This window comes from Notamacropus eugenii, chromosome 7 (assembly GCF_028372415.1).
Source record: "Notamacropus eugenii isolate mMacEug1 chromosome 7, mMacEug1.pri_v2, whole genome shotgun sequence".
Classification (NCBI taxonomy): Eukaryota; Metazoa; Chordata; class Mammalia; order Diprotodontia; family Macropodidae; genus Notamacropus; species Notamacropus eugenii.
Window position 1 is genome coordinate 20107288 of NC_092878.1, and position 13879 is coordinate 20121166.

At 35.4% G+C, this 13879-nt stretch overlaps 1 protein-coding gene across 8 annotated transcripts in view; it reads right to left on the bottom strand.

Annotated features, from left to right (window-relative positions):
• The window catches only part of DPH6 (diphthamine biosynthesis 6), a 479427-nt gene that overhangs the window by 207838 nt on the left and 257710 nt on the right, over window positions 1–13879 (bottom strand). For 5 of the 8 annotated variants that reach the window (XM_072622997.1, XM_072622999.1, XM_072623001.1 and 2 more), the window contains exons 9-10: window positions 6960–7113; window positions 3925–4053 (exon numbers count right to left, since the gene is read on the bottom strand). In XM_072622997.1, the coding sequence (XP_072479098.1) occupies window positions 3925–4053; window positions 6960–7113 (283 nt within the window). The remainder of the gene's footprint in view (window positions 1–3924; window positions 4054–6959; window positions 7114–13879) is intronic. The other 3 variants (XM_072622998.1, XM_072623000.1, XM_072623005.1) reach the window with 1 other exon arrangement.

The following is a 13879-nucleotide window of genomic DNA, read 5'->3' on the forward strand; positions in this document are numbered from 1 at the left end:
CCCTGTACGTCAGCAGGCCCTGGGCTACACTCTGGGGACAAACACAAAGCCTGAAATAGTCCCTACTCCCAAGGAGCTTAGCTTCTGATGGAGGAGACTGCAATTACACACAGACATGCATACGTATACATATATGTATGTATATGTATATATGTATATATACACACACACACACACAGAATAAAAGTAAACCTAAAGAAAATAAATACAAAGAGAGCAGGATTGAGGAAGGAGTATATTCCAGGTCTAGCTAATGCAAAGAACCCTAGGAAAAGATGGTTTTTCAAAAGAGGCTAGAACTTTTAGCAGGCACTCAATACATGCCTGTTAAATGATTTATATAAAACTTTTTCTTCAGGAAACATTATTTTCTGAAAGGAATTTCATTTTGTGAGGAAGAATTTATTTACGGAGGGGCAGACTGCTTTCAAGCATTGTCTGGATCCTGATGAGGTATTTTTTGTTCATGCATTTCCTGTGGATTTTAATTCTCCTTTCCATCCTTCAAAAGATCCATGATTTTCAATGGAGTGGGCAGTCTCTCCAACAATGGAGACTGTAATCCCTACATTTCCAGTAGACAGTTTGGATAATAGCTGTGGTTAAAATATTTCATCACCTGGTGGTCAGCCTTCTGGAGAGAAGCATCCCTAAAATGAGCTAGGCTTGTTCTTGTACAAGTAACTGCTGACTCAACTGCTGGGCCTAACCTGCTGGGTCTTGGTGTGTGCCTATGTGGGGGTGGGGGAAGAGCTGTCCATCACTGGTATACCTTCCAAAAACTCTGTGATAACCAATTAGACTAGGATTTTAATGAAGTGCTGCCTTTAAGTATCTCAGGGGTTGTCACATCAAAGAAGGATTGGTCTAGTTCTGTTTGCCCACAGACAGCAGAATTATAAGCAATGAGAAGAAGTTGCAGAAGAAAAATGAAGCTTGGTATAATGAAGATCTAAGAACAAGAACTATCCAGAAGTGGCATGGGCCATCCTGGAGACAGATAAGAGGAGACCTTCTTATTTGAGGATTACAAGCAAAACCTGGTCACTTTTTATAGAGGGAATTCTTTTTCACACATAGTTTGGCTGCTTACGTTCCTTCTAACTCTGAAATTCTGGGATCCTGGATATCTGTATAACCTTGGGAAGGTTATTTTACTTCTTGGACTTTTAACTTTCTTGTATACAGATCATACACAAGATTTAGAATGATTGTATTAGACGAGATGTCATCAAAAGAGCTTTTTGCCTCTTAAGATATGAAGCTATGACCTGAAAGTTGGTGCTCAGAACCTACAAATATTTCTTAGTTAGAAAAAACTGAAGGAAACAGCAGCAAAGTGACTTGTGTAAGGACACGCAGTGTCTCAATTTAGATCTCAACTCAGGTTTTCCTGACTCTGTGGTTGGCATTCTACCTACTGTGCCACCTAGGTGCTTCAACTACCAAAACTTTCATTCACCAATATGAATTTTAGCCAAATATCATTATAAAAAACAATGAGTCTGATCTACTTCCAGGGTTCAGCAGAACCAAGTTGCCATATCTGTACCACAGAGAAAAGAAGGATTAGCATAGCCTGGCATGGGAACAGGTAAAACAGAATGCACCAGGATGGCAGTACGATGACGCTTTTGGGAAGCTTCTCACAAAAGTAAAACCAAAGTGACTTTACTGGAGAACACAGCTTAATCCTGGAATTTAGAAAATATACATTATTTTGCTTGCTATGGCATTCTGGTTCATTCTTAGCTGGAAGGAAGAATACTGATGAAGGGTCAAGTTGTGAGGACAAAAGAAGATACACAGAAATTCCAGGCTCCCCCATAGCATTCCATTCTCCCTCCACCTATACCTTTTCTCCCTGCCCAGCAAATGTGTGGCAGAAAAGAGTTCAATGTTTAAGACAGACATCAAAAACAACTGAAGCCAAGATGTATCAAAAGAATAGATTCAAATAATTTATCGATGAAGTTCAATTAAAGAAGAATCTTAATAGTTCACTGATTCTAAATTTAAGAAACTGGGTAGACCCAAATAATTGCTATTTAAAAACTTAAAATGGAGAAGAGTCCTTATAGGTTATAAAAAGACAGCATAGTCATTCTTAAAGGAACAGGTTCCAGATACAGAGGACACAACTTGGCTTTTTGATCTATGTAAATAAACTTCTAAAAAATGTCAGAGATATTAGAAAGCATGAAAGGTTGTAACTGAAAAGTATGTATGAGTATTTGATGATAAGCGAGTGAATTAGTTAATACTCAAACTTTATTGAATGCTAATTTCATGAGCATTATACCTGAGCAATATTATCATAGTCTATAAAATAGGGATTAATTTTCAATAGATTAGCATCTAAATATATGTTTCTTATGATTTATCAACAAGAAGAAGGGTTTCCTTCCTGATCCCAGCCCTGCTAAAGTCCAGGAGAAAATACAGACTGCTAAATCCTTCTGGCCAAACTCATCTTCTTTGGGGGCGAATAAATCAATTAACCTTGCAAAAGGAAAGTTAAAGAGACTTCTGTACACTTCATTCTCACAGCATGTGAGAGAATGGGCAGAAGTTATGAGTGAACTGCTGGTGGGGTTCAGGAAAAGCACATACCAGCAGATGATCAGCTCTCTGCTAACTAAATCTGGCAAAGAAACATACTGTGGTTTCTTCAGATGACAGCGTCATAACTCATTTAGCTCTCCCCTACCTCTTCAAAAAAAGGCCAAAACCTCACAGGAAATGTGAGCATTGACATTTCTACCCAGGATCAAAAACTGACTATTTTGCCAAAAATTGAAAACAATACAGCTAATACTGTAAATATACAGTAATGTGTTGAAAGAAGTCAGCTGCTGAACTGGTCAACGACACAATCTGTCATTTCTTTTCTTATATTCTGATGGATGATAGGTAAAAATAATTATGTTTGGATTGGCGGATACCCATGCAAATATAATGAAAACCAAGTAAGTGTTATAGATCCGTCTTGCGTCAATTTACAGATTATACCCCAAAGAGTTATACTGAACACTGGTGCTTTTAACTTTAAGTCTGATTACACCTTTCTAGCTGATTTCCAGGCTGTTAAAAACTAGCTTAAGGGCCATCTACAAGATATGATTTCTTTGCTTTCTAAAAAATGCTAAACCTTCTTTATCACTCTGTATTCAGTCATGAACTCAGCTGCACAAGCCAAACGTAAAGATTTTATGGGCCAATCCATCATGAGAATTCGTGAACAAGAATACAAGTCTACTCATGCAGACACTAAGAGTGATTTCCATTTTTATGAATGAAAAAGAGCTCTGCATAAACATTCTTTATCTAAAGTTTAAAATGAAGAAAGACGCAAAACAAAATGGGGACATTTTGTTTTATAAGTCATTATCTTGTAAGAGGGTGTTAGTAAGGGACTCACAAAGATTCCCAAGGTAACTGTTCCTCCTTTGCATTAAGTACATCAATGAAATTTTTGTCTGCTGACTTAATCCTAGATGCCAAAATGGACAACAGCAACAGCTTTCTGGAAAAATTAATTCAAAATTATGATGTTAACAAAAGTACTTTAGGAAGCCCCCAGTATTGACAAGCATACAGACTTACATACTGGAGCCCCAGGATCCAGTGATTTGAATAAAGCTCTGAAAATATATTTTGGAAAGAATTCAGGGCTACATATTTTATATTTCTCCCCTATGTGGCATTTGTGAATTTCCAAATTAAAGTATATCTGTGCATAATCCATATTAAATTTAAAGGTATCCAAATCATGGGCACTTGCTAAGGGTATTGGTTATGGGGCAGCACAAATCCCACAGGCTATTTTAGAAGACTAGGATTAAAAAAAGAAACAAGAAATCTCTTCATTCTTATCTTTCCTAAAAGTAAAGAAAAAATAGTTGCATCATTCAATGTAAGCACCTTGGAGAGAAGAAAAGGCCTCAGCGGCTGCATCCACAACACTGAGCTCTGATGGAAGAAAGGAGGCTGTGGTGCACTTAATCCACTGGTAACCATTCAGAGATTTTCCTGACCATTCTGATTTCTTACCTGGGAAAGAGAAACATAAAAGAATTAGATTAAAACTTAACCAATAAAAATTTCAAAGTAAAAATGCCTAGAAAGGTCACATCTTACAGAGTGAAATTACATTTTATTAGACTATCATGCTAAATCACAAGTTTATAACAATTAAACCATATCCAACTATGGAATGATAGATTATAATCAATATTTTGAAACTGATTTTTGCTTGTTTTTTTTTAAAACAAAATTTTATAGAATCAAAAATACTTGGATAATTTATCTTAATAATTTCTTGGCTGGACAATTTTCTCTTGTGTTTTGTTTTGACTTGGTTTTTCTCATGGTTTCTTCCATTCATTTTAATTCTTTTAGGCACCACGACAAATGTAAAAATATTTTTAATGAAAATGTATGTGTAGAACCCATATAAGATAGCATGCCATCTCGGGGAGGGAACACAGCGGGAGGGGGAGAAAATTTAAGACTTATGGAAGTGATTGTTGAAAACTGAAAACAAAGAAATTAAATAAATTAAAAAAATTTCTTTGTTGCACATTAATCCTACTGATATGTAACAGGCGAAAATGACAAACACAGAACTGAAAAGTGATTTTAAAAGTCTGTGCCTTATATGGAAATATCAGCATGAGAGTAGGGCTAGGACATCATAACCATTATTTTTTATTGTAAGTACCAGGATACTGTGATATCTGCAAAAATCAAGTTTTATATTACTCTATTGCCTCAAAAGTGTAAAAGTAGCAAATCATCAGAAATTCAGAATTTTCCATTACGAATTAGTTTTGGTATATGTACAAGTATAACATTAGGAGAAATGAATAAGTTAATTCATGCGAATACAAATTCAATTTTGTTATATATTTTTTTTTATTCTGGAGAAACTCAATGTCAAAATTATTCACACAAGAGGACTGCTTGAGTCAGAGAATTTTAGAATGAAAAAGAGTTTTGGAGATCATCTAAAACAACCATCATTTTACAGTTTCTCATATGACACTTGGAGAATACAAGTAACTTATCTAAGGTCACAAAGCTAATCAGTAGTAGAGTGGAACTAGAACCCAATTTTCTGATTTCAACACTTTTTCTTACACAACATATTGTCCCTCATTTTACTATACCAATGTTGAAAATAAATCAATTACTGCATTTAACAATAAGTTTTGTAATAAAGTAGGCAAATCCCATAGGCTCCATAGGTTGCAGGTGACTTTGAAACTTTCAAAAGCAAATTAAGGAAGACTGTGAGATTTTCAGACTTTTAAAGAAGTATCATTTTCAAACTTAGGATTTTCATATTGACAATTTAATGTGTCTCACTAGGTTAAAAAACTCAGGACAATACATATTTATTTATTTTTAAATTAATTTATTTGTTTTCAATTTTCAACAATCACTTCCATAGGTTTGAAATTTTCTCCCCCTCCCTTTCCCTGCCTTTCTGAGACAGCATGCAATCTTATATGGGTTCTACACATGCATTCTTATTAAACATATTTTCACACTAGCCATGGTGTCTAGAAGAATTAAAACAAATGGGAGAAACCACGAGAAAAACCAGAGTAAAACAAAATATAACACAAGAGAAAATAATCTGCTTCATTATGAGTTCTGATTCCGTAGTCCTTTCTCTGGATGTGGACAGCATTTTGTATCATTCTTTAGAAATGTTTTAGGTCCTTGCTTTGCTGTGAAGGGCCAAGTCTGTCGCAAACAGTCCTCTCACACTGTAGTTGTTACAGTATATAATGTTCTCCTGGTTCTGCTCATTTCACTCAGCATCACTTCACGTAAGTCTTTCCAGGTTTTTCAGTCTTCCTGTCTGTCATTTCTTATAGCACAATAGTATATTTTATTACATTCATATACCACAGCTTGTTCAGTCATTCCCCAATTGATGGGCATCCCCTCAATTTCCAGTTCTTGGTCACCACAGAGAGCTGCTATAAATATTTTTGTACACATGGGACCTTTTCTCATTTTTATGATCTCTTTGGGATACAGCCCTAGAAGTAATATTACTGGGTCAAAAGGCATGCACATTTTTGTAGCCCTTTGGGCATAGTTCCAAATTGCTCTCCAGAATGGTTGGATCAGCTCACAGCTCCACCAACAATGAATTAGTGTCCCAACTCTCCCACATCTTTTCCAACATTTATCATCTTTCTGTTTTGTCATGTTAGCCAATCTGATAGGTGTGATGCAGTACCTCACAGTTGTTTTGATTTGTATCCCTCTAATCAACAGTGATTTAAAGCATTTTTTCATATGACTATAGATAGAGTTAGTTTCTTCCTCTGAAAACTTCCTGTTCATATCCTTTGACCATTTATCATTTGGGGAATGGCTTGGATTCTTGTAAATTTGATTCAGTTCTCTACATATATTTAGAAGTGAGGCCTTTATCACAGCTGTAAAAATTCTTTCCCAGTTTTCTGCTTCCCTCCTAATATTGGTTGCATTGGGTTTATTTGTGCAAAAACTTTTCAATTTCATGTAATCAAATTAGACAATTCATATTTAAAAAAGAAAATGTTCATCATCTAACCACAAGTTTCATCCATCTAATTTTAAACTGTCTACGTGTATACCACAACTAAAACACATTTGATTAAGTTCAGCTGGAAAATAGTTTAATGGAATTATTTCCACTGGTTTTGGTACATTTTTCACCTTTTAAAAGTTGGGAATAGGTGTGGTGTTTTTTTGGGGGTGGGGTGGGTGGGTTAGGGGTTGTGAAGACATAGCTTAAATAATAACCAACAGGAAAGCAGTATGGCAATACGTGTTATAAGTATATATTTGTTTACATAACACATACATATTTAACATAGGAAATTATATGTGAATAGAAGCAAATAAGCACAAATCTATATTAATAAATAGTTGAATATAAGCAACTAACTCACAGTACTGTAAAAGTGGGGGATGCGATGATTTCCAGATGCAAGGTGGGATTTCACCCTGGCTGTTTTCTTCTGCTATAGCAGAAATATGATCCTTATTATATTCCATCTCACATGAGCAATTAATGGCAAAAAGTTTTTCTGGGGATGTCAACTGCTGGGGAAAATTATACAATGATGAGATTGAGAAATGATAAATCAAATTTAAGAATTAAGTAAATAAAAGTTAAATAGTATATATTATCCAATATTATGAACAGAAAAACACATATTAGATGTCTAATACCTGGCAACTGGAAAGAAGTGGAGGTCAGTATCATAGGGTTGGCAATGGCAGATATAAACAACATGAGAGCTACTGAGCAGCCAAAGCACCAGTCTACAGTAATGCATTATGGTTGTGGCTCAGTCACTTCTTACTCTTCATGACCTCATTTGGGGTTTTCTTGGCAAAGATACTGGAGTGGTTTGCCATTTCCTTCTCCAGCTCATTTTACAGATGAGAAAACTGAGGCAAACAGGATGAAATGACTTGCCCTGGGTCACACAGCTAGTAAATGTCCAAGGCCACTTTTGAAGATGAGTATTTCTGATCCCCAGACCCAGAACTCTTATCAATGATGCCAATGCGTGATTACATGCACTTTAGGCAACAGGGATCACCCAAAAAGAAAGCTGTCTTTCAGAGAGGAGAGGTCAACAATCATAAAGTGAAAAGTATCTTGTCCACAATCTTGGACCACAGGGATGCTTATCTATTGGTCTATAGGGGATTTTCCCTCTTTTCTCAACGAGTTCTGTGTCTAGCTTATTGTCTTCCTATCGTGCCTCCCCTCCACCCCCTGCTTCTATACAAAAGGACTTCAACTTACATTATGACGCTTCCTCAAGCACTCTAATCTCTCAGTTCTTCGATTTCCTCAAATTTTATGATGTGATTCCCCCATTCTATCTTAGCCATGCACAGGAATGGTCATACACTTGCTTTTGTCATCATTCACAAATTTTCCATTTCCTTTCTTAAACTCCCTTATGTGACCACGTGCCCCTAAATCTAATCTTTATATTGACTATGACCTCCAATCCCCCCATGTAATAATTTCTCAGGTCATTATCGTTTCTTTCCTCTTTCCAAATTAAGACACTATAAGTTGACACTTACCCATCTGTGTTCACTAGAAATTTATTTTATTTAACCTTGAATAGGACTTCAGAGTATCAAGTAATCCTTTTACATCTCTTTAAAGGATTCTTTGTCCCACTAACCAAGGTATCAATTTCAAGCCTTTTCTTCTGTCCTCAAACCTTCTCCAAACCCTCCTCCTCCCCTCTCAGCTATGGTCCTCACTTCACGCTTTACTGAGATAATAAAGACCATCTGTTGTAGACTCCATCTTCTCTCCTCTTCTAGACCCCCAGGCCCCTGGATATCATCCCTCACTCTTGATTCTCCTTTTCTACTTTATCTAAAGAAGCAGATACTTTCCTGGCTAAATAACATGTGCTCTGTAACCCATGCCTGTCTTCTTTAGCAGTTTTTTTCTCCCTTATTCCTATGTCCCTTATGCTTTCTGGTTCCTCAAATGCCACCTACAAACACACTTACTCCATCCATCCTTCAAAAACCACTGCTAGACCCCAATGTTTCAAGTTATCACCCAATCGATATCTTTTCTTCCTTTTGTAGTCAATCTCCTAGAAAAATGATTTTAACTCGAATGTAAATTCTCTTCTTACAACCTTTGCCATTTGATTTTTGATTTAATCAATCAACTGAAACTTGAGCCTCTAAAGTTACCAATATTGTCTTAAATGACAAATTTAATGGTCTTTTCTTATTTATTATCTTTATTTAACTCCAAGTAGAATGTGATACTATTGATAAGTTTCTTTTCTTCTTGCATCCTGTATTCTCTACATTTTCATGATACTGTTCTCTCCTACATATCTAATCTCCTCAATCTTGTTTTCTGGCTCTTCTTACAAATAGCTTCTTTTAATTGTGGTTATAATCCAAGGCTCTGTCCTTGGTCCCCTTTTCTCTCCACTATCTCACACTCATCATCTCCCACAGGTTTACTCTGAGCTATCTCTTTGCAGATAACTCAGATCCACACATCTGGTTGTATTTTCTCTCAAGCTTCAGTTCCACATCACAGACTGTTTATTGGACATTTCAAACTCGATGTCCCATAGACATCCCAAACTCAAGTGGTCTAAAATAGAACTCAATTTCTAATTCTCCCTCACCCCATATTTGCAAACAATTGAAAAATCTCGTTGCATTTTCAACAATATCTCTCACATAAAGCCCCTTCTCAGTAATGAAAAGGCTACTCACCCTCTCAGTCCAGGTCCTCCTACTTGGATTATTACAATAATCACCTAATTCGTCTCCTAATCAAGTTTCTCCCAGTCTGATTCATCTTCCACACAGCTATCAAATTGATTTTCCTAAAGCACAGATTTAACCATGTCGTTTTCCTGTTCAATAAATCCCAGTGGCTCCCTATTGATTCTAGGATAAAATGTAAACTCCTCCCTTTGCTTATTAGAAGTCCTCCAAAATCTGACCCAAATCTGCCTTTCCAGCATTATTATATATTACTCACCTCTCTATACCCTATTGTCTAGCTAAACTGGCTATCTTGCTGTTCTGCACACGTGACTTTACAGGTCTCATGTCTATGCCTTTCCATAGGCCATATTCCACCCCATGCTCCATCCTAAGAACACAATCCCTGCTCAGCTTCATTTCTTAGAATTCCTGACTTCCCTAAAGACTTACCTTAAGTTTTAAGTAGACCAACTTCTACATGAAGCCTTTCCTTATTTTCCTAGTTGCTTGTGGCTACTTTATCAAATATAAAGGTATTTATTTTCTATATACTTATATGTGTTTTAGAATGTAAGCTGCTTGAAAATGTATGGTCTCATCTTTGCCTTTGCATCCCTGAACATAGCATAGTGCCTAGAACAAAACAGGAACTTAATAAATAAATGTGTGTTGACCGTATGCCATGCCAAGCCGCCAAAAGAAAATCACAAGGACCATTATTAATACAAATATATCCAAACGGGTAAAATTAGGGAGCATAATAGATAGAGTGCTAGGCCTAGATTCAGGAAAACTTGTCTTACTGAGTTCAAATCTGGCCTCAGAAATTTACTAGCTGTGTGACCTTGGGCAAGTCACTTAATCCTGTTTGCCTTAGTTTCCTCATCTGTAAAATGAGCTGGAGAGCAAACTGCTCCAGTTTTTCTGAAAGAAAACTCCAAATGGTGTCACAAAGTGTTGGGCATGACTGAAAAATGATTGAACAACAGCAAAAAGGGATGATAAAACTTAAAAAAAACTGGCTAATATCTATAAAAAATGAATTTATTTTTGTTTCATTTTAACTCTGTCCTGAAATAGTGGTACTTTGGATGTAAACTACCTCAAAGATTTAATGGAAAATAAAAAAATCCCCCAAACCTTGGTTCCCAATTTTTAATTCCTTTTCCCTAAATCCATCAAATTTTATACCTTAAAAAGATGGTAGGAGAATTAATATTATATCTTATAAACTGTACAGTACTTCGATTTTCAGTAATTTTTACAATAAATAAACAAATCTACAGATAATCTTGAAAGAGATTTTTTGTGACAATGTAACAATTTTCCCTAGTTATAAAAAGTTTCCTATAAGGAATTTATCAATGCAGATTGATATTTTGTAACTCATAATCTTAAGAGAGTTGCCTGAGAGTTCTAACAGATTAATGGACTTGCTAGTATGTGTCAGAAACTTAACAAACTCAGATCTAAGGCCAGCTCTCTATCTACTTATCTAGACTATCTCTCTGAAGGAAATGTAACTACTTTAAATCCTCACTTGTACTCCCTAATAAAGTTTGTATTAAAACAGGAAAACCCACAGATTATGGTTTTTATAATAACAAAAGTTGAAGGTACAATGAAATTTGTCCTCTTCAAACTCTGAAAGTCACCTGAAAAATACTTTAGTGTCTCTGTTGAAATCTCTATTTTAGTGATTTTCACTATATAGTCAATGCATAGATCCTTCTTTAACGAGAGCAAAGGAGGTTCTCAGATTGCCATATAAACTACTGCATAGCTCCCGACTGCAGAAAATACTCATGGATTGGTCATTTTCTCCTTCCCAAGACTGCAAAGACAGAAGGTAGCTTTGTTTCTTTTATTCTGTCCTTCCCACTATTATCCTCAAGCTTTGATAACTTGGAGTAAACTATGTAACTACATTCTTAGGAAACAGATCAATAATCACTGAGTACTAAATTTTTTTTTAGAATGTCACATGAATTATAGCCTATTTACTAAACAAATGTTATTTAAATTTCAACTACCATTACAAAAACTCATAATTAAGCACTCCTTATAATTTTATTTTCAAAATCTACACTCATTCCCACAAAAAGGAGCTCTTCACAATAATAAACACTGTTACAAGGAGATGATTCTGTTACTTCATAGTTGTTCATAGACTCAGAAGAATTATTTTCTTCATCTAAAAACACACAGGCATATGCAGAGATGAGAATTTAAAGGAGAATGATTTGAAACACCACAGATGAAAATCAATCTCATCATGGTTACATCAAGTATATAGCAACCTTATGTTCAACTGAATACTTTACATAATACAAGGAAGAACCAAGCGGTCACTTCCTGGTCTGGAATAGAAGGCATCTATTCAACATCTGACATTAGATAACTTTAAAGTTAGCCTTGCCAAAAGGAAGCAAAGCCAAAATCAATCCTAAAATCAGAAGAGAATAAACAAATTATCTCTGTCTACCTTGTAATCTGATTTGTCTACTCAACAATCCATTTACTAGAAAAACTCAAAGGAAGGAGAAGACTAACTAGGGCTACACAGAGATTCTGAATGAGTAATCCATTACCATTCCACATGTTTAATAACAATTATTTTTGTTTAATGCAGGCTATGTTCCCCACAGCAAAGCCTGAGGTCAACTATAATGATGTATTTGCAACACCAAAATCTATGTCAAACTAAAAGGTGGATGTAATTTGGAGAAGTTTATGATCTCAGTTCATGATAAAGGGTTAGGAGCCAGACGAGGGTAAAAGCTCGAAGAAGAAAAGACACTGATTTTAAAAAGGAAATGCAAATGGTCAATAGGTAAAGACATTTTAAAAATAAATGTTCTCTGTCTTTAGAAAAATGTTTGTTTCAGTCTGAAAGTTCCCTTCCAAGCAATGGAACTGACCCCCTGGCTTATAATTATGCTTGGGTCAAAAGTCTAAACTAGAAATTCAAAATGTACATAAAAGCCTGGCTTTAGGAGGAAAGGAAAGACTCCAGTTAAGTGAAGGCTCTATGTTTGAAAGTTCTCAGGAAAGGCTCAATTACAACTCCCTCATTCTTTTCGGAAAAGTAATTCTAACAGAAAGGTCATTCCCTGGGAGAGGTTCAAGAGGAAGTTAATAAGAAAATCTACCGCAAAAAAGGCCTAATGTTCTCTGACTGGACTTTCTTTTATTTGGTCAGAAGAAAAGCCAGATGATAGAAAACAGAAAGGTAAATGATTGCTTTTTCTGTGAACTAAATGAATAAGTAAAGTTTGAAGAGTAAACTAAAGATAGGTAAATATGTGACTGTATATTACATGTTATCAGTCCCATACATCTGTTCCTGGATTAAACTAGGAGCTCAACAGAATTCTACTCCAAATTTTATTTGGATATAATAAAGCAGTAAAAACCTTCAAATGAATTCCATTTTGCTACTTAAGAATTTGAAAAACATCGTATGTAGCCCTTAATTGTGACATTACTATGTGATGACAAAAACTATTTATTAATCTGAATAGCTAAAAAATCCAAATAAATTCTCACTTAAAAGGCAAGTACTCTGTTCTCAGATCATTTTAATATTTAGGCTCCACTACAACACCCCAAACTAACATTTAAAAGGAGACTGTTTCTTTGATTATTTGTTTCAACAAATATTAGATTTGTTCTCTTTTAAAGGGTTGAGGAAACTTGATTAAAATCAATGGACATTTATTAAACACCTACCAGGAACTGATGCAAAGACAAAAATAATTCTTGCCTTTATGAAACTCATGTTTTACCTGAGGATACCATATGTATATAAGTAAGGAAATCCAAAGCAGACACAAAATAATACATAGCAGCTTCAAGAAGAATAATTAGGGAGACAAGGAAAGGCGTTGTGCAGGAAATGGTTCTTGAGCTGTCTTTGGAGGAAGCGAGATTTTATATGGTATAGGAGAGAAGGAAGTGTATTCTAAACATGGGAGAGCACAGATGGCAGAGATAGCTGGCAGGACAATCTGACTATAACAGAAAGTATCTGAAGGACCATAATATGAAATAAGACTGGAAAGGTAGGTAAGAAGCCATACTGTGAAAGGCTTGAAATACTCAGCTTGCATTTGGCATTTGATCCTTAAAGCATTCGACTTGGTGCAACATTTTCTTCAATTCTCTAATGGACTGTAGCTCACTGATGAGAGAATGTTCTTTAATGGTAGAGACCACAATTCATCCAGACATTTTCAATCTAGTAAATCTTGTCCATGTTCTCTCATATTTACCATGTGCTTCAGATAGTTAGCATCTGACACTGGATTTAAATTCAGGTCTTCTTGACCCTAAGCATAATGCTCAATTCACTGCATGCATCTCATATTTTCATGATAAACATAGAGCACTTTCATAATGATTTTATAAAGGTGAGAAAACAGACATAAAGGTCAACAGTTACTGATGTCTTCTCAATCACATTTTTGATAGAGATGCTGATCATGATTTTTTCCTAATATTTGCTATTTTTCCCTCTTTCAAATATTTTGAGAGTCAATCGCTCAGTGCCATAAAATTATTCTTGATTAAGGACAATTTCAGC